A 26,783-nucleotide genomic window follows, 5' to 3' on the forward strand; every position below is an offset into this window, starting at 1 on the left:
TTTGCTTCTTTATTTCCACATGCAACTGTCCAAACCACAAATCAGCACATGGGAAAAACTATCAAACAAACGCACAGACTGCACAAGCAAATAACTGCAACTTACGAATAAATGCACTAGCTACTATGTCAAAATTACAAACTGGTCTATGGCAGCAATTAGTGCATGGCTATACAAACACCATCAAGTTACAGTCAAATATATCAAATCATTCAAATTGTGCTCAAGTTGCGATATGTTGCGCTATGTTGCGGTCAACAGAAAGTTTTGCCTCGTGCTCACCCTACCTTCTGCTCATCACATCAGGTGCTGTGAACAGGTGAGTGCAACCACAATTATTGGCTACCACACCCATGAGACACGCCCAACACCCATACACCAATATAGTGAGTCCATTTAAACCAACCCACTTCAGACGGGAACCACTCATATGGCTCCTACAGTTGGTGGTCCATGTACTCTGAATTTTTCCCTGTTTCTTCAAGTAACGTGCTTTCCTGGCAATGTCCGCATTTCTTTTTATCAGATGTTCATTCATGAAGACATCGGCTCCTTTCAGTTTCTTTCCTTGTTTTAACAGTGCTGTTTTGTGTTTTCTGTTAGCAAATCTCACAATGATGGCTGGTTTGTCACCGTCATTTTTTCGGGGTAGAGGGTGGCAAGCCTCAATGTTGTTATAATTCACTTCCACACATTTGGACCGTAGACAGGTAACCACTTGAAGCTCCGTGGAGTTGACATCTTTCTCTCCTGGCCCTCCTATATTGTCAGCTGCGACCCCCCCAGGCGTTTGACCAGGGTTTGATGTGAAGCCCCATAATGATGACATTGTTCATCTGGGTGTACTGCTCCAAATCCACCACTCTGTTCTCCGGGTACGCCAGCCGCCGATCCTTCTCTGCGTTCTGTACGCGGAGAGCCTTAACTTCCTCGACCAGGTCCAGGATGGCTTTCTGCTGCAGTTTGACAGTAGAAATCTCCTCTGTCATAAACTCCAGCAGCTTCTTAATATCGTCGCCTTCCTCAGCTGACAGAACTTTTTTCGGGCCCATGCTGAGAGACGCTCTTCAAGCGTCTTTGCTCCATCAAAGCCATCAGAGGCAGATTCCAGTGTAAACGCTGTTCCCACATGAAAAACTGGACTGATCCACCTCCTGCTGTCAGACCTGCAGGGTTTAGGCCTGTGGTGTTCTCTTCTGTCTTATACTGAACACAAACTATTTTTTTGGACTGGCACAAATAATTTGTGTGCCTTCTTATTTGATGCAGAACACCTATTTGTTCTTTAAATACATTTAAATTGTTATATAAAAACACCTGAGGCATTGGCTGCATTTTTAAGCGAATAGTACCAGATAACTGTTGTTTGCAAAACGTGCAGAATTTTTAGAAATGTACAATTTTGTATTTGCATTTCAAGTTATGAAAATGATTCTTCAAACATTTTTATGGGTTTCACAGGAAAAAATGTAACTTTTTTCTACTCTGAGTTTGAATTTTTGCTTGAACTTAGATAACTTGTGCTAATATAGTATGCCGAAATGTAAAAAATAACTCAAATTTCAGATATTTGAGGTTGTGCTGAAAAGATTATACCAAACAAGGCGAGATAAACTGTTTTTATAATAATAATAATAATAATAATAATAATATTGTAGAGGTAAAATCAAAAGTAGTCAAAAATGGCAAATTATACTTGGACCCCGGAGGGTTCAGCAGTTACTTTGGTGTTCCTCCACAGAAATGTCAGAAGTAGCCTGAACTGCAAAAGAAGCACGTATTCTGGTTGCAGGTGGTGAGCTGGCTTCAAACAAATGATTTTCATGGCATATTCTGCACCACATCTCTGGGCGATCAAAGAGAAGAGGAAACTATATTACACTGCCAGTGGCGGACTCCCTCAGACATCGGTGCGTTGGTGGTTCGTTGTGTCTGGGGATGGGCTTCCAGGTACACACCGGCTCACTTCTTGGCGGCCGCTTATCGGGGCCTGGATCCTGGGGCTCGCTCGGGCCACCTCGGAGGTGGGGTGCCCCCGGCCTCTCGACCTGGGGCTCGGTCACTCAGGCACAGCTGGCTGCCAGCGGAGCTCACGGGCGCGTCACTGCAACTCCCCCTGGCTTCTGCTCCGCGGCTGCTGAGTGAGCCCTCATCTGGGACTCTCCTCAGCTCTTTCTGGGACAGTGGCGCGGCTGCCCCTCTGTTGGTCTTCCTTGGTCTCTTGTGTTCTGGGGGCCTCTGGATGTCTGGAGTTTTGATCTCCTCCATACCTGCTTCATACCCTGGAGGACGGGGCTGTGGCCCCCCCACACCCTCTAGCAGATCATTACATGAAGGAACCTTTTAAAAAAACAAGCGCGTCCATGCTCACAGGTGTACACACGGGTGATCACACCCACAAACTACACCCTTTTTGGCTCCTACCTCAAAGCACACTGTGTTCTGTTGATCTTATGTGCTGCACAATAATGTTTAATATTTAGTATTTACTGTCATATTCCCATATATCATTGTGATGTTGTTTATTCTATTACTCTTGTTCTCTTCTGCTTGTTTTCTTTTTTCTTTCTCAACAGGTGATCCAGATGATCGATATATGCATTTTCTTTTTCTTTTTTTTTCTGCCCATTGTGTTGGTTTTTGTTTTTTGCCCTTCTCCCCTGTCCCTCTTCTCAGCTGTTTCTCTTTCTTTCTCCCCTTCTTTCCCCCAGTCAAGTCCGTCCCGTATTCAGCAAGTGAAAATAAAATAAACAATAAAAGGTGAATCAAATGGACCATTATGGCAAGGCTGGGATGGTCAATTTGGTAAAGTAAATCCGTTGGGCATCTTTCTTTGCCTTTAGACAATAATTCTGATGGCAAAAGAGCCAAACGGGACAGCAAAAAAAAAAAAGAAAAGAAAAAGGAAACTATATTACACTGTGAGAGGGCGACTGATCCAAAACATAAACACAAAACTGAAACTGGATCTTATTGTAAGGTTATCGGGCCTTATTCCAGTTTGAGGGTCGACGTGCCAGTTCACACTCCACACCAGTTGGTGGCAGTAAAGGACAATTTTGTTGTTTGACAACCGCCAATCAACAATGCAAAGAAGACGAAGCGCCTGCCGAGATGACGGAGCTATTTTTTAATCTAAAGCAAGTAAAAGGTTGAATTTGGATGATAAAACAAACTAAACCAACGTTTGGATCGATATCTGCATCGATCTGCCCACCCTTGTCTCCTGGATCGTAGCTGAGATCAGCGTGAACCACGTGGGTCTCTGCTCCCTGATCTGTTTCCTGTGTTTGGAAAGAGTTGCAGCTTCATCGCGGAGTTTCTCTCGGTTTGTGGGCTCATCTAAAGGTAAGCACCGAGCTAACTTTACTGTGAGTTCAGTTCATGTTGAGTTTAGCTCCTGAATGAGGTCTTCTGCTGCTCTCCTCGGTGTCTGTTCACAGTTTATTGTGAACACGTTGAGAGTAGGGCTGGGCAAAACGATTATTTTCCTAATCGATGAATCTAGCGATTAATTTTTCGATGCATCGATTAATCTAACGATTCGTTTTTCAATCCGATTCGATTTCGATTCGATTAACGATTTTTTCCCCCATTATTTGACTTGTATAGCAATTTCACATTTACTAATTTATGTATATAAATGAAAAACACAAATTAATTCATTTGAAGACGTTTTAATAAAAAAAATTTGCAAAATAAAGTTGTAGAGGTCGTACAATCAATACAATAGAGATAGCATTTAACAAGAAATTAAATGTGCAAACATATATAAAATTACGGAAAAGTTAACAAAACATTTCAAATAAATAGCAACACTGGTGTCTTTAAACAAACAAAATGTAACATTCACTTTGCTTTCTGCCAAAAAGTGCTCTTCATTCACAAAACAAAATCCACAATAACATTGTACTACAATCCTCTGTTTTTAACAAAAAAGTAAATGTTTTGCAAAACAAATATAACAAAGGAAATCATAGCAAAAAATTTATAATATACAAACAGCAGTAATGGCGTCTTTGAACAAATAATGAAATGACAAGTTACCCCTAAGTAGGACTCTGTGTCCAAGCATCAGTGGTAAGGGAGATTTTGCATGTGCCTTTTTTTTAGTTCTTTCCTTAGTTTCTCCACTGAAGTTTCATACTTTCTCTCCATCATGCTTGTAAAATGACGCTTAGACGGCAGAGTGTAACCTGGTTGGAAAGTGGTCAGCATTTCTTTGAATCCCTCACCCACAGCAAGTGGTCTCTTGTCTTTTAAAATTATAGATAAGACGCTCTCAGTAAGTACAGCCACCTCCTGCGGGTTGCATGGCGTACTTCTTCTCTGACAGTAGTCCTCCAGACTTTTCTGTTTATTCCTGAAATCATAAATCACACACAGCGCACAGATGAATTCAAATAATTACAAAATAATTATATGGAAAGCATAATATCAAAATAATTTGATATGGATCTGGTTGAGAGAGAGAGAGAGAGAGAGAGAGAGAGAGAGAGATAGATAGATAGATATACACACACATACTGTTATGCCATGTTCTTTCATAGCATAACAGTAAGAGGTTAATAATAATCCCCAATGTTGAACATATGATATGCAGTAATCATGATGGCTGGAAAAGATAACGTTTAAACAGCCATAGCTGATGGCACCTTTACTGGTGCACTGCTTTCTAGTCATTAGATGGCATAACTTTGACCTATAAGATCAAGCTGGAGAAGCATTATGTATAAAAACAGCGTTCAAATAGGATGAAACACATTAAATTTGACAAATCAAGAGTTCATTGTCATTTTGCTTTTGCAAGCACTTTAACAATGTTGTAATAGTGTCCACGACGGCTACGTTTAGCAGGTGGTGCATTATCCTTGTTAACATTTCTCCTGCGGCCAATTCGCTGTCTCACATTTTTGTCTTTCGCCGATTCTGATAATCAGCCTGCGTGCATTCCGACTCATTTTGCCAGCATGGGCCACAAACAAAAAAACAATAACAACTAAACAGCAGCTGCTATATGTTACTGCTAAGGAGCTTAAATGAGTTTTGCATTTACGGAGGTTGGGTGTTTATCTCTGTGTCTATGAGTGAGTGTACGTCTATGTGGGGGGGTCTGGATGAAGTAACGGGTAAAAACTATCCATCCATCCATCCATCCATCCATCCATTCATTCGCTTCCGCTTATCCTTTTTCAGGGTCGCGGGGGGCGCTGGAGCCTATCCCAGCTGTCATAGGGCGAAAGGCGGGGTACACACTGGACAGGTCGCCAGTCTGTCGCAGGGCTAACACATAGGGACAGACAACCATTCACACTCACATTCACTCGCACATTCACACCTAGTGGCAATTTGGATTATCCAATTAACCTATCCCCACAAGCTGCATGTCTTTGGACGGTGGGAGGAAGCCGGAGTACCCGGAGAGAACCCACGCAAACACGGGGAGAACATGCAAACTCCACACCTGATGGTGGAATTGAACTCAGGACCTTCTTGCTGTGAGGCAACAGTGCTAACCACCGTGCCACCGTGCTGCCCCTATTGGTAAAAACTAGCGTTAGTAAAAAAGTTGAAAACTTACGGTGGTTTGTCCTTTGCAGAAGCTGCTCCTGGATGCAGTCATTTGAGGTGCTGGTGCATAGCCGTCGTGCTTTTATGATAGGCCATTTCCACCTCACAAAGCCGGCAAACGACTGAATCACTTCCTTTTCTGTTAAAATATCCCCTACTGTAGAACTGCGTGTTCGGGTGGAGTGATTTAAGTTGACTGCAACTGCCTCGTTCATGATTCCGCTACTCGCTGCCGCCATGTCTTTTTTTGAAAGTGACGACGCATCGACGCAGATTTTTTTACGTCGACGTATTTTTTGCGTCGACGTAATCGATTACGTCGACGCGTTGTCCCAGCCCTAGTTGAGAGAAGAGTGAGAGAGTGTTTGGAGAAAAACACCAACTAATCATTAGCTCAGCATGCGTTTGCACCTTTCGTCCACACGTAAACGGCGTTTTTGGTCACTGAAAACGAAGATTTTTAAAAACTCCGGCCACTTTCACTTCGGTGAAATGAATTTCTACAATACTGTTACTGTTAATTCTACTCTCTGCAGTGTTTAAATGCTTACATATACACACAGTTACTGTCCCTCCACACATACGACTCGGTTCTGCTTCTATGCCCCAGCTTTGTTTACTTTTTCCCACCGAGGCTTCTAGACTTCTGATTGGCCAACATTTCTGCACGGTTAGGAATCTAGCGCTACCTGCTGCTTTGGCATGTTCATAGCAGCGTTTTCCTTCATTTCTCCCTTTATGTGTGGACGGGATTATTTTTTAAAACGAAAACGGAAAATCTCAGTTTTCAAAAATACCCGTGTACGTGTGGACGTAGCCTCAGTCTCTGACTGGAAGCGCTAATTCGTCATTCGGCTTTTGTCAGACTAAAGTAACTGTTAAAACTGTTTGAAAAGCTAAGCTATACAACAAGGAGAGATTGAGAATTTCCTTTTAGTTCTCAGTTTATTTGATATTGACAAAAGTTAGTCAGTTTTGTCTGTTCTTCTGTAAAACAAACTAAGATTTATTTTTAGAATTAATATTTTGTTTCTAAGTGGAATTGACCATTTAGTCGTCTGTTTCGTTTGTTCTATTTTGAAACTTAAACGCTTTAGCGGATGCCTTTTGTGTAGTTTTCAATATTTGCCTTTATTTATCTGAAAAAGTCTCATGTTCCTTAAGTACATCTACCCTGTTGAACTTATTATGGGAAATAAATTTTTAAATAAAAACAAGCTGCTGATTATTTCACATTTTACTTGTGAGCAACGGCACATTTAAATCTTACAAATAGTTATTTGGCTTATATCGTGATAGATATCGTTATCGCCTGAAATGAAAAAAACATATTGTGATATGAAAAAATCTTATATCGCCCAGCTCTACCTTCAGGCTTAGAGGGAACCTGTTCTGCCCGGTGGTGTAGGGTCCTAATTACTCCAAGTTTGTGTTCCAGAGGGTGATGGGAGTCAAAGAGGAGGTACTGGTCCGTATGTGTGCGCTTCCGGTAAACTTCGATGTACTACGGACCAGTACCTCCTCTTTGACTCCCATCACCCTCTGGAACAGGAAGATGTTAACAAAAACTAATGAAACAGAGATGAAAGTAAACAATGTTCATATTTGAAAGCACAGAGAATAAAAATATATTGTGGTGGTTAATGTGCAGCTCTTGGTGATTTGGGAGAATCATGTTTTTAATCATGTTGTGGATTGAATGTTGGGTTTTATTTTATCTACAGAAGTTTTTCCCACCTGTGATCGTTCAGATTGATTTGTTGGTTTGACTTGAATCATGTGAAGGTTTAAAGCTACACTTCCCCCAAAAAGAATAAAGTGTAATTGTGAAGAATGTAAAAATGTCTTCCTGTGTCAAACACAGCTGCAGTCAAAGCAGGAAGGAAAGCACTGAAACCACTGATCAAAGCTCAATAATCAAAGACCGCTGATCAATGGCCATGAGTACCATTCAGAGAGTTGGGGAGTCGCTGCAATCACAGCATTTGATCAATGAGCTTTGATCAGTGGTTGTTGATCAATGATCATGAGAATTTGCATATTAATGCTCAATAACTGACCTCCCAGCCCATTGTTCCTTCAGTGGTGCTCGTTTCAGTCATTATGCAAATGCACTGTTGAAAATTGAGGAGAGCTGCAGTCAGCTGAGAGTGAAGAAGTCACTTGGATGAGTGACGAAATGTTTCTCCCACAAAAAGCTACGTCCAGATGAACAGAATCAAAGTTTGGGGAATGGTGGAGGTGGTGGGACTGGGGGGCTGAAGGAGTTGAAAGTGTGGGGTGGGGGAGTAACAGGTCTGTCCCTGTTTGTGGAAACCACAGGAGGAGCTGTTCAGGCTGTTGCTGGGTGTGAATTGTTGGAGTCTTTAAACTTGTAGTTGCTGTTTTCCAGACTGAAGCAGAGTCGTTAGCTGAAAACTGGTTTTAGAGGTTCATTCAGGACACCTTCTCAGGCTCTTACAGCCTTACCTGTATCATAACAAAGTGTATAAACCCCAATCCACCTTTAACATGGTCCTTCTCCCAAACCTTCAAATAGGACTTTCTGGCCCTGTCATAGTAAAGGGCTGCTTAGAATATTAGAGCCAATGTCACAAAGTTCCTCCTGAAGTATAAGTGAGTGAGAGAGTTTCCTCACTTTGCAGCACAACACGTCTCACAAGATTTCTACAAGCAATCAGAGTGAAATTTGTACATTGTGTTGTCAGATGAACATATGAGACACTTTGACTCTTCAGTGCAGTGTGGAGCCTAACAAAGATCTGTTTTGTGTCCCAGCTGATCAGCAGGAGGAGAAGAGTCTGACGGAGCAGCAGAGGAACATTTTCAGCCATCTGGACTCAGCTGAGTCACTACAGAGGAAACAATGAGCTCAACACAGAAGGTGAGGAAAATATCACAGTTTCACCAAATAATCAGTCACGTCTAAAACTCTCATCCTCCCAACCTGTTATATCACTGTGTTGCATATTATGTTGTTTTTTAGAGACCACAGCACATGTTAAAATAAGGAAGGTTTATTCATCAACATTATTAATAATCAAATGGACATTTGTCAGAGTTTTAGCCCTGATACTGCTGGATAAACAGAAACTCACTCAGGAACGAGGTCACACAGAGCTCAAGTTTTCACTCGCGAGGGGGAAGCAGTTGTCTCCAACCCACTTCAACTTGCTTTCCCCCTGCAGGTTGTTTTTATTGGTTACACACATGAATATTCATGAAGCTTGTTGCTGTATTACCTATGAGAAACTACTATAACTGGTTATAAAGTGATTGGACTGTGCAAGCGTGATTATACATTGTGTCAGCATCATGAGCTTCAGTTTAAATGAATCTCTGCTACACTTGATGTAATCTAACTCTGACATGAGCACCACAGTCACCGTGCACTAGGGGTGTGTATTGGCAAGAATCTGGCGATACAATATGTATCATAATACAGGGTAGACGATACGATATATTGCAATACTAAAAGCCAGACGATATTTGTGTTTAGTAGGACTAAATTTAATTAGGAAAACTCACAGTAAACAGTCCAAACTGTTTAATGCTTGACATGAAACATCTGAAACAAAAACACTCTAAGTTCAAAATGAATGGAGAAATTAACATCTGCCTTATTAGAAGTCATGTCAAATAAACAAACAAAAACTACTGTACTGAAATATCAAGTATTTTTTAACATGAAAAAAGTAAACATGTAACACTGAAGTCTTTCTAAGTACTATGATTGTAAAATACTTATCCAAAAACTGCTCTATGGAGCATCAAAACAAAGCACTTTTTATGTGACCTTAATAACATAAACAAATATAAATCAAAAATGAAATTGCTTGAAGAATCCATCCAAGTAAACATTAACAAAAAATGTAAAGTGCTATTACAATTAAGTGTTAATAAAATAAAGTACAGCTCTGCAGTGTCCATCAATGGAACACTTTTAGTACAACCTGAAAAAAGGAATTTACTCATCTAAATAAGTGCTTATGAGACTCAACCAAAATGTCAAACATTCTCATATCAGAGATTTTACATGTGTAGTGTTTTCTCAGTGTTTATTTTTCAATTTCCAGATTTTTGTGCAGGAATACAAGCTGATCGACATGGTCAGCTCTCAGGACACTTCTCTGTGCATTTACTATGTCTCCTGCAGAGGAGAAAACTCTCTCTGCAGAGACACTTGTTCCAGGAATGCATAGGAAACTCCTTGCTACTTTGGATAGCTGAGGGTATTCCTGTTCATGGTCCTTCCACCAACTGAGAGGATTTCCTGTGAGAGGCAAAGGGGTCTCATCTCTATACCTCTTGATCTCAGCTGCAGCAACATCATGTTCTGATTTTGGTGCAGTATTGTCAGTAGTAGAGGCAAACGTAGCTCCGAGCAAGTCCACCAGTGCACATGAGGTCCTCTGTCTCTTTAGGGGTGGCCGAGGGATGGAGTCAAAGTTGTCTTTGATATGTGGGTGATGAGCCTCCTCTGTGGCATTCTCTTCCTCCACTTGTTTGTCAGTCTCCTCATTCTTTTGCTGCTGAAAAACATTAAATTCAAATAGTATTAATGTCAGAAAGTCAAAATTCAAATCCAAGATTCACCCTGTTTTTCACTAATATTTGATGATAAATGTCATCAATATGCTTTTTTTTTTTGCTTTTTACTTTATTCACTTGCTTATAACTTCAGTTGAGTTTTTCCAAATAAATTAATTTATTTACTTACATTTTCTTCCTTCTTTATCACAGTCACCACAGTGTCCAAAAGTCTGGAATAGGTCTCACTGGTCTCTGCTTCAGACAGGAAGGGCAGGTCCTTAAACCGAGGATCAACAGTTGATGCCATCCATAGTGTCTCCCTCTCATTTACATATCTCTTTCCCAGATCTTCTGCTCTGGCAGTCTTAATGTTCCTTACTGTCGGTGTATCATCAACACTTTCTTGTGCACCCATCACAAGCTTGGAATGAAGAGGAGCAATGATGGACAGGGTTGGCATACTCTCCTCTGACATCACCAGGGTGGCGTCCTTCATAGGCTTGAGTGCCCTGACAACTTCTTCTGCACATGTGATGTCAGATTCACTTAATGTGAAAATTTCTTTTTCACTCCTACTAACTTCTGCAGAAAGCAGAGCTGCACAGATGGCTGGTTGCTGTTCTAAAAATCGTTCTATCATATCATAGGAGCTGTTCCATCTTGTAATTATGTCCGTGATCAATCTGTGAGCTGGTAGCTGAAGGAGGCACTGTTTCTGCTTCAACTGGTTGCTGGCTGTGGTGCTGCGCCTGAAAAAGGCTGATACACGTCGGATCCTCCCGAGAAGTCGCACCACGGATTGTATTTTCAGTGCTTTCTGTGAGGCGAGATTCAGACTGTGTGCAAAACATTGTATGTGCGTCATGCCTGCAAGTCTAGCCGCGAGAGCCATGTTTGGTGCATTATCGGTAACAACAACAAGGTCCTTTGCGTTCAATCCCCATTCAGCCACAGCGTCAGTTAGTAACGCTGCAATGTGCTCACCTGTGTGACTGTCATGCATGGCTCGGGTTTGTAGTACATGAGACTGAAGGTTCCACTGGTCCGTTATGTGATGTGCTGTAACAGTTACGTACGATTCAGTGGCTCTCGAAGTCCAAGCATCACATGTCAGAGCAACTGTCTCAGCCGAGCTGAGAGAGTCCAGCACTGTCGCTTTGACTTCTTGGTACAACTTTGGCAGAGCGATGTCCGTGATGTGTTGTCGAGAAGGAACAGCGTAACGGGGCTCCAGCGTTTTAATCATATTACGAAATCATTTATTCTCCACAACACTCAGAGGGCGCATGTCTTTGCAAATAAAAACAAGTACTGACTGCGTTATTTTTGTTGCACGAGTTGAAGTTGCTGGTAGTTTCGAAAAGTTAACTTCTTCAATTGTCCGTTGAGAGGGATCACCTCGTTTCGTTTTAAAATTAGCATTTGACGCTACGTCGCTATGGTGTCTAGACACGTGTGTTCGTAAATTTGTTGTGTTACCAGAATATTTGACTCTGGCGGTGCAGATTTTACAGACTGCATAGCTCTTGTCATAGTCTTTACTGCCTTCTTTTGTCCTAAAGCCAAAATAAGTCCACACATCAGCTTTGAAAGCTGCGGGGGACGGCTGTATCCTCTCCTCTTCAGTCATCAGTTAGCTAGCATCACACACGTCCACTGACTGTTCTACTTCGTTCTTTTGGCAAACTAGACGCTTCTACAGTTATCGCGAGACCTCGTTTTTACGTTATAGTAAAGGCGGTGAAAACTGCAAACCAGTGGCCGGAGTTTGAATTCCAACATACAAAAGAAATAAACAGTAAATGCATGTCATTTTTCAATTAAAAAAATCGATAACACTGATTTTAAATATCAATTCAGTATCATTGCGCGAAATATCGCGATATTTCGTTGTATCGATATTTTCTTACATCCCTACTGTGCACCAGTCACACACCGTTCTTTACTTTAAATCCATCGCAGTTCAGCAAACGAACCTGTTTATCCTGCATTAACCTGCAGAGGATCTTCATGCAGTCTTTAAATAACACAGTTAATCTGCCTCAGATTGTTTTGCAGCATCTTTCACTATGATGATTCTGTGTTCTGATTTCAACACGTGAGGACTTACATGTAAGCTTTAATTTCCAGTTGATCAAATCCCACTGAGCAGTCCTTCCCTTTAAATCTAACCTCTCTTCTTCCTCTCCTGTCCTGTGTGTCTTATCTTTCTCTGTCTCTGAGTGAAGTTAGCTCTCTTTCTTTTCTCTCCCTGTGATGTGCAGCAGCTGGACCTTTAGCGAGCAACACACTGTCAGACAAAACTGCACACAAACAGTTTGTGTGTTTGCTGATGTTTGTTGATAGAAACGCTGCATTTGAAATTACCTGTTTGTTCAGGTGCTGTGCAAAAAAGAAAGAAGAACAACGTCTCACTTTAACTCCTGACTATGACTCACAGTTTTGCCTCTTTCATCTCTTTTTATGTTTCATACCCTGGTGATTAGTACACGATCAGGATTGTCTTTCATGTGTTTCTTTTCCCGTTTCTCAAGTTGGTTTGATGTTTGATGCCTGCAGTGATGAAATAAACCCCTCACATGCCTTAAAAGTAACACATCTGTTTTGCAAATGTAAGGAGTACAAAATACAATTTTCTTTTTCTAATGTAGGGAGCAAAAGTAAAATATTTTCCTTCACTGAATCAACTTTTAAATGTTACATTGTAATTATTAATATTGAAAAATGACAAAATGATAGAAATATGTAATAGGAAACAGGAAACATAAAAGTATAGACTTGGTAAACATTTATACTTTTCTGAGTGTGTTAGCATGCTAGCATTAATAACTGTGTACAGCAGGAGGGATGGGCATGATCTTAGAGTTTGAACAGTCATGAATTATTTTTAACACCAGGTTGGATGTAATGTGTTAGAACTACCAGCAGGTGGGGATAAGAGACCTTTAAGGTGTTTGGTGCCACACTCCACCTTCAGGTTTAAAACTAGTGTTAATGGAGTTTGAAGGTTGAGTTTGTTCCACGACTGCATTTCACTCACTGCCTCTGTTTGTATCTCTGTCACTGCAGGACCAACATGGAGCGAGAAGTCAGCGCTCTCAGGAGGCCGACAAACCTCACAGAAGAAAGAGAGAGAAAACACACACCTGTGACGAGTGTGGGATGGGTTTTACTGTGAAGGAGTCACTAAAACGTCATCAGGTCATCCACACTGGAGTTAAAGCGTTCAGCTGTGACTTGTGTGGAAAGTCTTTTTCCTGGAAGAGTGGTCTAAAAACACACCAAGTCATCCACAGTGGAGTTAAAGCGTACAGCTGTGATCAGTGTGGCAGAGCTTTTACTCACAGTAGCAGCTTACAGAATCATCAAGTCATCCACTCTGGAATTAAGGCATACAGCTGTGACATTTGTGGAAAAACTTTCAGCCAGATAGGGAGCAGAAATACACACCTACGCATTCACACCAGACATGATGTGTACTGCTGTGAACAGTGTGGCAGACAGTTTATAACCAACAGGCAGTTACAACAACACATGTTTACCCACACTGAGGGACGACCTTATAAATGTGACCTGTGTGAGAAGACTTTTAAAGCTCCACGTCACCTGAGGCAGCACCAACAGATCCACACCAGAAAGAGACTCTACAAGTGTAGTTACTGTGAGGTATGTATTTATATTGTTATCTTGTCATTTTAGCCTGACTGTTTGGAACAACTCTGCTCATTAAACTGTGTTAGCATGTTAGCAATTCTACTGCATGGAAAAGCAGCTCTGAGTGATTATTCAGATTTTCATTTCAGTTATTCAATTCAATTCAATTTTATTTATATAGCGCCAAATCACAACAAAAGTCGCCTCAAGGCGCTTCATAGATACAGAGAAAAACCCAACAATCATATGACCCCCTATGAGCAAGCACTTTGGCGACAGTGGGAAGGAAAAACTCCCTTTTAACAGGAAGAAACCTCCGGCAGAACCAGGCTCAGGGAGGGGCGGCCATCTGCTGCGACCGGTTGGGGTGAGAGAACGAAGACAGGATAAAGACATGCTGTGGAAGAGAGACAGAGGTTAATAACAGATATTATTCAATGCAGAGAGGTCTATTAACACATAGTGAGTGAGAAAGGTTACTGGAAAGGAAAAACTCAATGCATCATGGGAATCCCCCGGCAGCCTACGTCTATTGCAGCATAACTAAGGGAGGATTCAGGGTCACCTGGTCCAGCCCTAACTATATGCTTTAGCAAAAAGGAAAGTTTGAAGCCTAATCTTAAAAGTAGAGATAGTGTCTGTCTCCCGAATCCAAACTGGAAGCTGGTTCCACTGAAGAGGGGCCTGAAAACTGAAGGCTCTCCCTCACATTCTACTTTTAAATACTCTAGGAACAACAAGTAGGTCTGCAGTGCGAGAGCGAAGTGCTCTAATAGGGTGATATGGTACTACAAGGTCATTAAGATAAAATGGGGCCTGATTATTTAAGACCTTGTATGTGAGGAGCAGGATTTTGAATTCAATTCTGGATTTAACAGGAAGCCAATGAAGGGAAGCCAAAACAGGAGAAATATGCTCTCTCTTTCTAGTCCCTGTCAGTACTCTTGCTGTAGCATTTTGGATTAGCTGAAGGCTTTTCAGTGAGTTTTTTGGACATCCTGATAATAATGAATTGCAGTCGTCCAGCCTGGAAGTAATAAATGCATGAACTAGTTTTTCAGCGTCACTCTGAGACAGGATATTTCTAATTTTAGAGATGTTGCGCAAATGGAAGGAAGCAGTCTTACATATTTGTTTAATATGTGCGTTGAAGGACATGTCCTGGTCAAAAATGACTCCAAGGTTCCTCACAGCGTTACTGGAGGCCAAGGTAATGCCATCCAGAGTAAAAATCTGGTTAGATACCATATTTCTAGGCTTTTCAGGGCCGAGCACAATAACCTCAGTTTGATCTGATTTAAGAAGCAGAAAGTTAGCGGCCATCCAGGTCTTTATGTCTTTAAGACATTCCTGCAGTTTAACTAATTGGTGTGTGTTATCTGGCTTCATGGATAGATAGAGCTGTGTGTCATGAGCATAGCAGTGAAAATGTATGCTATGTCTTCTAATGATACTGTCTAAGGGAAGCATGTATAATGTAAACAGAATTGGTCCTAGCACTGAACCCTGTGGAACTCCATAATTAACCTCAGTGTGTGAAGAGGACTCTCCATTTACATGTACAAATTGGAGTCTATTAGATAGATATGATACAAACCACTGCAGTGCAGTACCTGTAATACCTACAGCATGTTCTAATCGCTCTAATAGGATATTATCATCATCATCATCATCATCATCATCATCATCATCATCATTTATTTATTTATATAGCACTTTAAAAACACACCTGGTAGACCAAAGTGCTGTACAATACTAATATGCACATAGTAATAGACATAGCAATAAAGTTAAAAAACAATAAAAAAAAAAAAAATAAAATAAAATAAAATAAAAATGTCAGATATTATGGTCAATAGTATCGAACGCTGCACTGAGGTCTAGCAGGACAAGCACAGAGATGAGTCCACTGTCAGAGGCCATAAGAAGATCATTTGTAACCTTCACTAAAACTGTTTCTGTGCTGTGATGAGCTCTGAAACCTGACTGAAACTCTTCAAATAAACCATTCCTCTGCAGATGATCCGTTAGCTGTTTGTTAGTAGTTATGATTTTTGTTTACACGATCATGAAAAACTAAAAGGGCTGAAAATTAATATGACGGTGTTATTTAATGTTCAGGCAGTTTCCTGGTATATAATGATATTGTTATTACAGGGAGTGCAGAATTATTAGGCAAGTTGTATTTTTGAGGAATAATTTTATTATTGAACAACAACCATGTTCTCAATGAACCCAAAAAACTCATTAATATCAAAGCTGAATGTTTTTGGAAGTAGTTTTTAGTTTGTTTTTAGTTTTAGCTATTTTAGGGGGATATCTGTGTGTGCAGGTGACTATTACTGTGCATAATTATTAGGCAACTTAACAAAAAACAAATACCGTATTTCCCGGACTACAAAGCGCACCTGAATATTAGCCACACAAGCTAAAATCAGGGGAAAATCCTGTTTTGTACATACATTAGCCGCACCTGACTAAAAGCCGCAGGTGTTTCAATGTTTTTTTTTTGGGTTTTTTTCGCCTGTCCCATTTGGTTCTTTAGCCATCAGAATTGTTGTCTGAAGACCAACAAAGATACCCAATGGATTTACTTTGCCAAACGGATCATCATGGCCTTGCCGTATTGGTCCATTTGGTCGATCTTTGTTTTTATTATTTATTATATTTTATTTTCAGATGTTACAGACGGGACAGACATGAGTGAGAGATAGGAAAGGGAGAAAGAAAGAGGAAGGAAAGGAAAAACAGAAGGGGAGAGGGACAGTGAGAAAGGGGGGGAGAAAAAAAAAATCTCCTGGATCACCTGTTGAGAGAAGAATAGAAAACAAGCAAAAAAAGACAAAAAAAAAAGAAACAAAGCAACATACTAAACACAACACCATCGCATTAATCTAGCTAAGTGTAAACAGCAGTAAATACTAAATATTCAATGTTGTTGTGCAGCACGCAGGACAGATGTGCTTCGAGGTAGCAGCCAAGAAAGGTGTAATTTGGGTCTACGAGCAGTGAACACCCGTGTGCATACCTGTGTGGATCAGCGCGCTTGTATTCCAAAGGTTTCTCCATGTAACGATCTGTTAGGGAGTGTGGGGGGGCCACAGCCCCGTCCTCCAGGGTGTGAAGCAGGTCATCAGAATCATCAGAATCAGAATACTTTATTGATCCCTGGGGGAAATTATTTTTTGTTACAGTGCTCCATTTTAAACCAACATTAAGACAAGACAGACAATACGCTAACTAAGAATAGTACAATATATACATATATATACGTATATAGGTATGGAGGAGATCAAAACTCCAGACATCCAGAGGCCCCCAGAACACAAGAAACCAAGGAGGACCAACAGAGGGGCAGCCGCGCCACTGTTCCAGTAAGAGCTGAGGAGAGTCCCAGATGAGGGTTCACTCAGCAGCCGCGGAGCAGAAGCCAGGGGGAGTTGCAGTGACGCGCCCGTGAGCTCCGCCGGCCGCCAGCTGTGCCTGAGTGACCGAGCCCCAGGCCGAGAGGCCGGGGGCACCCCACCCCCGAAGGGGCCCGAGCGAGCCCCAGGCTCCAGGCCCCGATAAGCGGCCGCCAAGGAGTGAGCCGGTGTGTACCTGGACGCCCACCCCCAGACACAAAGAACCACCAACGCACCGACACCTGAGGGAGTCCGCCACCGGCAGGGGAAGTGGTGGTAGGTGGAGATAGGCCTCCAAACCTTGGAGGGCCTGAGGTGTCCCCAGAGAGGTGGCGTCTGATACCCAACCTGACATATAGACACAGACATACAGGCACATACAGACACAAACATCCATTCCCCCCCCCCTCATGCTCTCATATGCACTTACTCCACACTCAACCAACGTGGAGACAGACATAAAGAGACGCTGTACACACGATCACACTCCCCAAGCATACTCTACAAACCGGGTCTAGGTACCCTTGCCCCTGGAGGGGGGAACTGCACCCAGACCCAGGTGGTGTTACCCTTTTCCCTGCGGTGGGGAGAGGCAGACCACCCCGACTCCGTAGCAGCAGGGAGGCCCCACACTCCAGACCGCAGTCGGACGGCCAACTCCACCTAGCCCTCCCGCTCCAGCAGGCCGCAGAGAATGAGGGTGGGAGAAGACTCCAAACCTCCCTCCACCCGCTCATTGTAGTGTTGATGCATGTGTGTTCTAAGGTGCAATTAAAACCCAGGAGGGCATGGAGCTACCTGCCAAGGAGCAGCAGGTAAGCACATAGTCCCTCCTGATAGCCCTCAATGTCTAAGTGTATTTAAAATTGAGAGGTGGGCAACGACGCCAGGGGTGAGGTGTACACCCTGATGGTAATTTGGACTCCGTGATTGTGCCCACCCCCAAGATCCTATATGTATGTGTAATGAGAGTGTGAATAATGTGAATGTCTAAGTTGTGGGATAAAATTGAGGCAGAGGCAGCCAGAAGGGGACAGAGGGGGGGGGGTTAGCCTCCTCTGCACCCTGGTGACATACCCCTACTCCAAGGCCCTGCATGTGTGGGTGGTTGTGGTGGAGCGGGAAGAGAGAGGCAGCTGGAGATGGGGAGGGAAGGAAGGGAGGGGCAGGTAACCCCTCCCTGGGGCCAGCTCCCCCGCTGACCCCAGTAGGCACTCCCACACTCCGCGACCCGCCAGGGAAAGGGGGCCCAGGCCCATCCAGACCGGGGCCCAGTGCAGCAGCGCCTCCCGGCCCCACAGAGCCCGGGACAGTCCACCCGACCCCACCACAGAGAAAACTGCACCCACCCCACCATCCGCTCATCTTCCAGACTACATAAGACAGTAAACGCCCAGGCTGAGATCTTCCTCCACCTCTCCTGTATCTCCCCCTCCTGCAGAGAGAGTTCCTGAAGAGAGGAAAGCTCCTGCAAGATGTGACCATCTCCCCCACCAGTTGAAGAGCCCCCCAGCCGGTTCAACGCACCGGCGGCACCCTGCTCCAGGGCCGGGCCCCCATGCACCCACCCGCCCACAACCCCGGCAACACACCAACCAGGATCCAAGCCCCCGAGGCCCGGCCCGGGCCCCAGCCCAGAGACGGAGCGCCCCCAGAACCTCACGCCCATCCCGGACCCACCCAGGGCCAGCCAGGCTACCAGGTCAGTAACCCACGTCCGTCAGCACAGACCCTCCCCTAGCCCCGCTGCACGCAGCCGCGAGGAAACAGTCACCTGAGAGCCAACAGAGCCCCCAACCGGACATGACCGCTACCCCGGGTTGAGCCCCCCAAGGAAGATGCCTCCGGGGAACCCCCCGACGCCCTAAGCCTGTCCCTACCCCCACACCAATCACAACAGTGAAGGTGGGACCAAATTATGACCCCCCACCCCCACTAGGTGATGGAGCTGATAAAAGGAGTCCAGAGCAATTGATCTGATGTGGTGGCAGAGGCTGTATCAAGACTAATGTAATCTAATAGATAATTTCTATATTGGTTAGAATTAAGATTATTTTTATTTTTCCAGTTCATGAGGACTGTTTTCTTGGCTATGCATAGGGCAGTGAAAATCATATGGGCTATATTCTTTTCTGAAGTGACATTATCTAAGCTGCCCAGTAAACACACTAAGGGGGAGGTTGGAATGTTACATTTCAGACACTTTGATAAGTCTTCACATATCTCGCGCCAAAACTTTTGCACTGGTGGACAGAACCAAAGAGCGTGGATGTAATTGTCTGGTGTATTGCCTTGACAGTGTGAGCAGTTGTTGGAAGATGTAAAGCCCATCTTGAACATCCGATGACCTGTATAGTGCACTCTATGTAGTATTTTGTATTGTATTAATTGCAGACTGGGATTTTTAATTAATTTAAAGGTTTTTAAGCAAATCTGAGACCAGAAGTTTTGGTCTAAGCTGACTGATAAATCTGCTTCCCATTTTGCAATAGGAAGGGATATTGATTCATCTAATTTAGAAAGTGTTCTGTATATTTTAGATAATAATTTGGGGGATTTAAGAGTAAGAAAATGTGCCGCACTTAGTGGTGTTTGTAATTCAACTTGACTGAGGTTAAATTTCTTTTTTACTATGGATTTAATTTGTTGATATTCTAAAAACCTTGTCTTGTTGATCCCATATTGTGCAACTAGTCTGTCAAATGGAATAAATTCTGTTCCCTCTAATATATGTTCTAAGTATTTAATTCCTTTACAACTCCATTCTGGGAAATTAATCATATTATTGTTTTGTAATATGTCAGGGTTATTCCAGATAGGTGTACGTTTGCATGGGATTAATGAAGACTCCGTTATTTTTAGAAACTCCCACCATGCTGTCAGAGAAAAGCTGATGTTGATACTTTTAAAGCATTCATGTCTTTTGATGTTTGAGCTAATAAATGGTAGGTCTGAAATCTCTAGATCCTTGCATAGTGCCTGTTCAACATCTAGCCAGGGCTCAACTAAGAAGGTATGTTTTAACCATTCTGAGATGAACTGAAGCCTGTTGGCTAAGAAGTATTGGTGAAAATTAGGCAGATCTAATCCTCCTCTATCCTTGGTTCTTTGTAGCGTTTTTAAGCTGATACGCGGGGGTTTATCTTTCCAAAGGAATTTGGAAATATATGAATCCAGAGATCTGAACCAATCTTGTGATGGTTTGTTAGGGATCATCAAAAATAAGTAATTTATTTTTGGCAAGATCATCATTTTTATAGTGGCGACCCTTCCCATGAGTGATATGGGTAAAGATTTCCATCTAGTCAGATCGCCTTCTACTTTCTTTAGAAGTGGGATGTGGTTTAATTTAGTTAAGTCTGAAAGCTTAGGAGAGACATTAATACCTAAATATTTAATATTTCCGGATTGCAGTGGGGCAGAGGAAGAATTATGGAAGGAGCAGTTAATGGGGAGAACTGTAGATTTTGGCCAGTTAATTGAATAATCTGAAACTCTTGAAAACCAGTTTATTAAAGTAATTACCTCAGAGAGGTTGGTTTGTGTGTTTTGCAGAAAAAGCAACACATCATCCGCATAGAGACTGATTTTATGTTCTATGTTCTTACATTTTATGCCCTTAATTGTTGTAGCCTGTCTAAATACTGCTGCTAGAGGTTCGATAAAAATTGCAAAAAGTGAAGGGGAGAGTGGGCATCCCTGTCTGGTGCCCCTCAGGAGATAGAAGCTGGAGGATGTCTGGTCATTTGTTCTGATACGAGCTGTTGGGGAATTGTATAATATTCTTATCCAGTTTATGAAAGAGTTTCCAAAACCAAATTTGTGTAAAGTTGCGAATAAAAATTTCCAGTTAACTCTGTCAAATGCTTTTTCTGCATCTAGAGATAATATTATGGTTTCGATGTTTTTATCGTATGAGTAGTCTATTAAATTAAGTAATCTACGAGTGTTTGTTGAGGAGTGCCGACCTTTTATGAAACCAGTTTGGTCAGGATGAATTAAGAGGGGGGTCATTTTCTCTAATCTCTTTGAGAGAGCTTTGCAGATTATTTTAAGGTCTACATTTAAAAGAGAAATTGGACGATAGCTTGAGGGAAATAAAGGGTCTTTGCCTGGTTTTAGCAGGAGACTAATGTTGGCAGAATTCATATTTGGTGGTAGTCTGCCATTTTCCTCGATTTCCTGCAACATGCCGTGGAATACTGGTGCCAAAATTATCCAAAATTCTTTGTAGAATTCTGCAGGGAAGCCGTCTGGACCTGGAGCCTTATTATTGGGCATACTTATCAGGGCTTCCTGGAGTTCACTTGGCGTCAGTGGCGAATCCAGTTCCATTGCTTGACTATCTAGTAATTTTGGAAGAGTTACGTTGTCAAGAAACTGATCAATTTCATTTTTAGATGGGTTTATTTGTGGTGAGTATAAAGTTTCATAGAAATCCCTAAAAATGTTGTTTATTCTTCCAGGATCATATATTATGTTCCCCGATAAATCTTTAGCAGCACATATAGTTGTTTTTTCTTTATTTATTTTTAGCTGGTTAGCTAGAAATCGACCTGATTTGTTACTGTGTTCAAAATTCTGCAAGCGAAGTCTTTGTATAAGGAATTGTGTTTTTTTATTAATAATTTCATTTAATTCTAGTTTTGTTTTGCATATTTTGTTCAATGTTTCCTGATCTTGGTCGCACGCGTAGGCTTCTTCTAGTGATTTGATGTTTTTTTTCTAATTCCTGAATATTTTTGTTTTCTTCTTTCTTTTTGTGTGATGAGAAAGAAATTATTTTACCTCTCATCACAGCTTTCCCTGCTTCCCATAGAACAGAAGCAGATATTCCGGGAGTGTCATTAAAGTCTAAATATGAAGTCCATTCCTTTTTAAAATATTTAATAAAGTCTTCATCTTTAAGTAGTGATATATTAAATCTCCAGTTTTTTCTTGGCGTAGTGTTATTCTTGTGCATTAGTGTTAAAGATACAGGAGCATGATCGCTGACAGCTATAGGATGAATCTCAGTGTCTGAAATGTCACACAGCAGTGAGCTGCTGACCAAAAAATAATCCAGACGAGAGTAAGAGTGATGAACATGCGAGAAAAAAGTATATTCCTTACTGGTGGGGTGAAGAGAGCGCCATGCATCGCAAAGACCAAAGTCGCTCATATACTGTTTGATTATATTTGTGGATTGCCAATTGCGCTGAGTTCCTGTTGTGTTGAGCCTATCCATGTCTTCATTTAGTCCAAGGTTGAGGTCACCGCCAAGAATGAGTGTGCAATCAAGGTGTTCAGAGAGTGCACTAAAAAATCCGTGGAAGAATGAGGGTTCATCAACATTTGGACCGTATATACTTACAATACATAGTTTTTTGTTCAATATTGATAGTTTAATAATTAGAAATCTACCCTCTGGATCTATAACTGTATCGAGTACTGTAAAATTAACATTTTTATGTATTAAAATTGCTACTCCCCGTTGTCTAGAATTATAACAGGCTGCAAACACGTTAGGAAACTCAGGTGTTTTAAGTTCGTTTAAACCTGTGACAGGTCTGTGAGTTTCTTGTAATAAAACAACATCTGCCTGTAGTTTTTTAAGCTGGTTAAATATCTTTAACCTCTTTCCTCTGGAGCCAGCTCCATTTACATTCCATGTGACAAACCTCAGCATGCCCATAATTGTGTGTGTATGTCTAATGAAGTATGCTGGGTGTTTCGTTTAGACAGGTGGAGAGAATGTGGAAACATCCCTTGTTTGTAAATAGAAAGAGAAAAAGAAGTGTGGTGAGAGGCTCCATAAGTCTGACTATGTGTGTGAATATTCACTAATATGAACAAGCGTGGCTTGCTTATGTGTCCTGCAAGTCTGTGCGTGCTGTGAGGCTGTTGTGAATGTGCTGCCGTTGAGCTGATGTGTTTGCGTGATCGTGGTGTGAAAATATGGAGAAATAGAGGGTGTTGTTTGTAGGTGAGTGGGGAAGTAGGTGATCACAGCAGTGAAAGACAAGAGAAAGAAAGAAACCACATGAACTGTGAGCAACAACAACAAAAAAGAAACGAAACGGAAACATTCCAATTAAAGCAATGACGGAGGGTGACGGTGTTATATCTGCTATGACATCATATTGATATTACTAGGTTAAACCCATGTTAAAAGAGAAAGTGTGAATGAATAAGAAAAGAGTGTAGCGGGTTCTTATCTGGAGTGCAGTCAATATAACCACGGTGTGGTGCCGGGGTCGCGGTAGAGCTGTCCGTCCACGTAGAGCCGGTCCACGGCGATGACAGCACGGGAGCCTTTCTGGATGAAGCTACGTCGAACTGGGAACAGGATCTTGCGTCGTTCCAGGATCTCTTTGGGGAACTGGTCGTTCACGCTGAAGTCCGTTCCTTTCAGCTCTCTGCCGCGACTCTTCACCTGTTCCTTCTGTTTGAATTGACCGAATTTGGCCACAATAGGCCGTGGTCTCCCGGTCCGCGACCCCACGCCCCCCAAGCGATGTACTCTATCGAAGTTGATGTTCTTTACGGTGTCCTCCGGCAGCTTCAGGTGGATTTTAATGAAGCTTTTCACCGTTGCCTCTGCGTCCTCTCCGGCAGTTTCTGTTTTCCAGAAAACACAAGATTATCTCTCATGCTACGGGCTTGTAGATCGATAACGGACTCTTTTATTTTTTTATTTTCAATGTTTAGCTGGGTCACGTTATCGGTGAGAGATTTGACCGACTCCCGTAGCGTGGCATTTTCAGCGGCAAGCGTTTCCACCTGCTGCTGGCTGAATTCCAGGGATTCTCTCAGAGATTTAAATTCCCGGTGTAAAATCTCCACCAGGGACAGCCTCGCATCGAAACTGGACAATCGCTTGTCGATTGACTCCAGGATGTCTGCGATGTCTTTGCCGGCAGGCGATGTTGTACCGGGGGAGTCTGCCGGGCGACATCTCTTCGATGACGGCGTCTCAATTTTGGTCGGGGAAGATGCACTCTGGGCCTTATTCATTACTAAATCTTGAAAACAGCGGTCGATGTAATCTTGGAGAGCGTCTAAACTCTCCCCGTTGTCCTCCAGGGTGTTAGAGATGATAAAACAGATGTTGTTAGTTATATGACAGTTGATTAGTATATTTGGTAATACTGAAGCTTGAAAAACCTTTGTTAAACTCTATGCTACCATTTGCTTTTTCTCCGCCAAAATCTCCGGCGTCTGACGTCACCTACAACATGGGTCGCTTACCTTGTCCGTCACTTCCGTCACTTACCTGGCTCTGTATTCCTTTCAATGTTGACTTATCATATGTAAGAGAATATGCACAAAGGGAATTGTCAGGAAAGAGATGGCTGTTTGGAGACATACCCCTTTTATTAATATTTTGAAAAACAAGTTATAATAATAATAATAATACATTTTATTTGAGGGCGCCTTTCAGAAACCCAAGGTCACCTTACAAAAAACATAATTAATAAAAGGAACAATAGTCATAAAATACATAAAATAAGTTAAAATTACAAAACAGAGCGTGACAACAGATAAAATCAGCATTAAAGCGAATAAGCCAGTTTAAACAGATGTGTTTTGAGCTGTGTCTTAAATACGGAGAGGGAGTCAATATTTCTTAGTGCAGGACGAAGAGAGTTCCAGAGCCGAGGAGCAGAGCGACTGAAAGCTCTGTTCCCCATAGTGATAAGGTGTGAGGACGGAACAGTAAGATGAATAGCAGATGATGATCTGAGAGGGCGGGAAACAGTGGTGATATGGAGCAGGTCACAAATATGAAGGAGCAGATTTATGGATACACTTGTATGTAAGAAGTAAGATTTTAAAATTTATCCTGGCTTCTATGGGCAACCAGTGAAGCTGCTGAAGAACTGGGGTAATATGAGCACTTAACGGAGTGCAAGTTATGACCCGAGCTGCAGAATTTTGAAGAAGTGTGAGTTTATGAAGGGACCTTTTAGGGAGACCAAATAGGAGGGAATTACAGTAATCAATACGGGACGTAATAAGACTATGGACAAGGATGGCAGCAGCATGGGGAGTAAGGAAGGGACGGAGTCGGTGAATATTACGTAAATGGAAGTAAGCAGACCGTGTTATGTAATTAATGTGAGACTGGAATGAAAGAGTATTATCAAGTATGATACCCAAACTCTTAACCTGAGGGGAGGGAAGGGTGGGAGAATTTTCAATGTTAATGGAAAAGCTGTGGGATTTGGTTAAGATAGATGGTGTACCAACAAGTAAAACTTCAGTTTTATTACTGGGTTATGGGTACATATTTGCACATGTAGTACATAACAGTAACCTATAGCACACCAGAAAAATAGATTCGGACTACCTTTTAGGCTCAGGTGCAGTGTAGGGCTGAACGATATATCGCATTTGCGATAATATCGCGACATGATCAAGTGCAATTTTCTAACCGCAAAGGCTGCGATTATACTCTGGACATGTCCAAATTCATGGGCTGCATCCTCCTGAGGCCGCATTTGTAGATCGATTACGTCACAGCGACGCGCCGAAGGCTGTCCAAATTACTACCATATCCCAGAATTCATAGCGCGGCCGAGCCAAACTCCAGTTTCCAGCAATGGCGGCTGCTACTAAGTTTTAAAATTACTCATACTAATCTTTCTGGGTCACAAAATAAACTTTTAACATATTTTCAGGCGAGAAAGTAGTTGTGTAAACATCAAATATCTGCTCGGTTTATCAAGATATCCCATATTTGCAAAAGTGCTTCGACGTTTTCAGAGGCGTCTGCTACCCACCAGCTCGACAGCTAGCCGGGAGCTCGAGGGTTACTGATGCGGCCGAGAACGGCACAACTTCCGGCACATCATTTTCAGATCACCGCGGAGTTTCGCTGCTCGGGTTAAACGTAATATCTAAGTCACTTAGACAACCTAAAAATGTTATTGTTGGGCTTTTTTCAGTGTTTTGTTTGTTCGTGAGTAAATCGGTTTGGCTGAGATTAAAGTTATTAGATTAGATAAAATAAAACTTTATTAATCCCCCGGGTGGGTTCCTCCTTGGTTTTCACACAGCTGACTAAACGTCAAACAGAAAACTTATTAAACAGAAGTATGAGACAGTCGAGAATTTACGCCAGTGTCTGGTTATATTTTAGATAGTGTTAAGATTCAAAGTTGAGGAAGGAGAGTACACACCACCCATGGTTCCAGAAGGTCTTTGGTCAAACAATGATTTTAATGAATACACGCGTGGGAAGACACTCTGTACGCAGACAGCCAGTAGTCCTCGACTTAATCAGAGCATACACAGATTTTTATAGCATCAGGGTTTGAATTACTGACGCCCCTTCATACGTCACAGACAGGATATATACATACGTCAAATCAAAACCACAATAACCTTTTAACACAGTTTAAAAGAACATCGTCTTCCATCTTCATAACAGGTGCATCCTGTCACTGCCGGATGCTCGCTTGTCATCTTGACACCTCAGCAGCAGTTCTGCGACAAACTGCTCTTTGCAACATCAGCAAAACATAATTAAACTTTCCCCCATAAATGAATCTAACTAAAAGTGTGTGTGTGTCTGCGTCTGTGTGCTAACCACAATTGCACCCTGTTTCACCTCGCGACTAGCTCCTGACCCCTCAC

General features: G+C 42.2%; 1 protein-coding gene and 1 pseudogene across 2 annotated transcripts in view; one reads left to right on the plus strand and one right to left on the minus strand.

The window, feature by feature from the left end:
• The first annotated feature begins 3,087 nt into the window (after positions 1-3,087).
• The window catches only part of LOC146566975 (uncharacterized), a 29,738-nt gene continuing 6,042 nt past the window's right edge, over positions 3,088-26,783 (plus strand). For both annotated transcript variants that reach the window (XM_085286622.1, XM_085286621.1), the window contains exons 1-3: positions 3,088-3,348; positions 8,350-8,455; positions 13,174-13,770. In XM_085286622.1, coding sequence (XP_085142748.1) covers positions 8,438-8,455; positions 13,174-13,770 — 615 coding nt within the window. In that variant the 5' untranslated portion in view covers positions 3,088-3,348; positions 8,350-8,437. The remainder of the gene's footprint in view (positions 3,349-8,349; positions 8,456-13,173; positions 13,771-26,783) is intronic.
• On the minus strand, positions 9,515-11,734 carry LOC146566976 (E3 SUMO-protein ligase ZBED1-like; annotated as a pseudogene).

This window comes from Mchenga conophoros, linkage group LG9, assembly GCF_057382185.1.
Source record: "Mchenga conophoros isolate Kocher_MC1m ecotype Shallow Benthic linkage group LG9, M_conophoros_male_GT1.1, whole genome shotgun sequence".
Classification (NCBI taxonomy): domain Eukaryota; kingdom Metazoa; phylum Chordata; class Actinopteri; order Cichliformes; family Cichlidae; genus Mchenga; species Mchenga conophoros.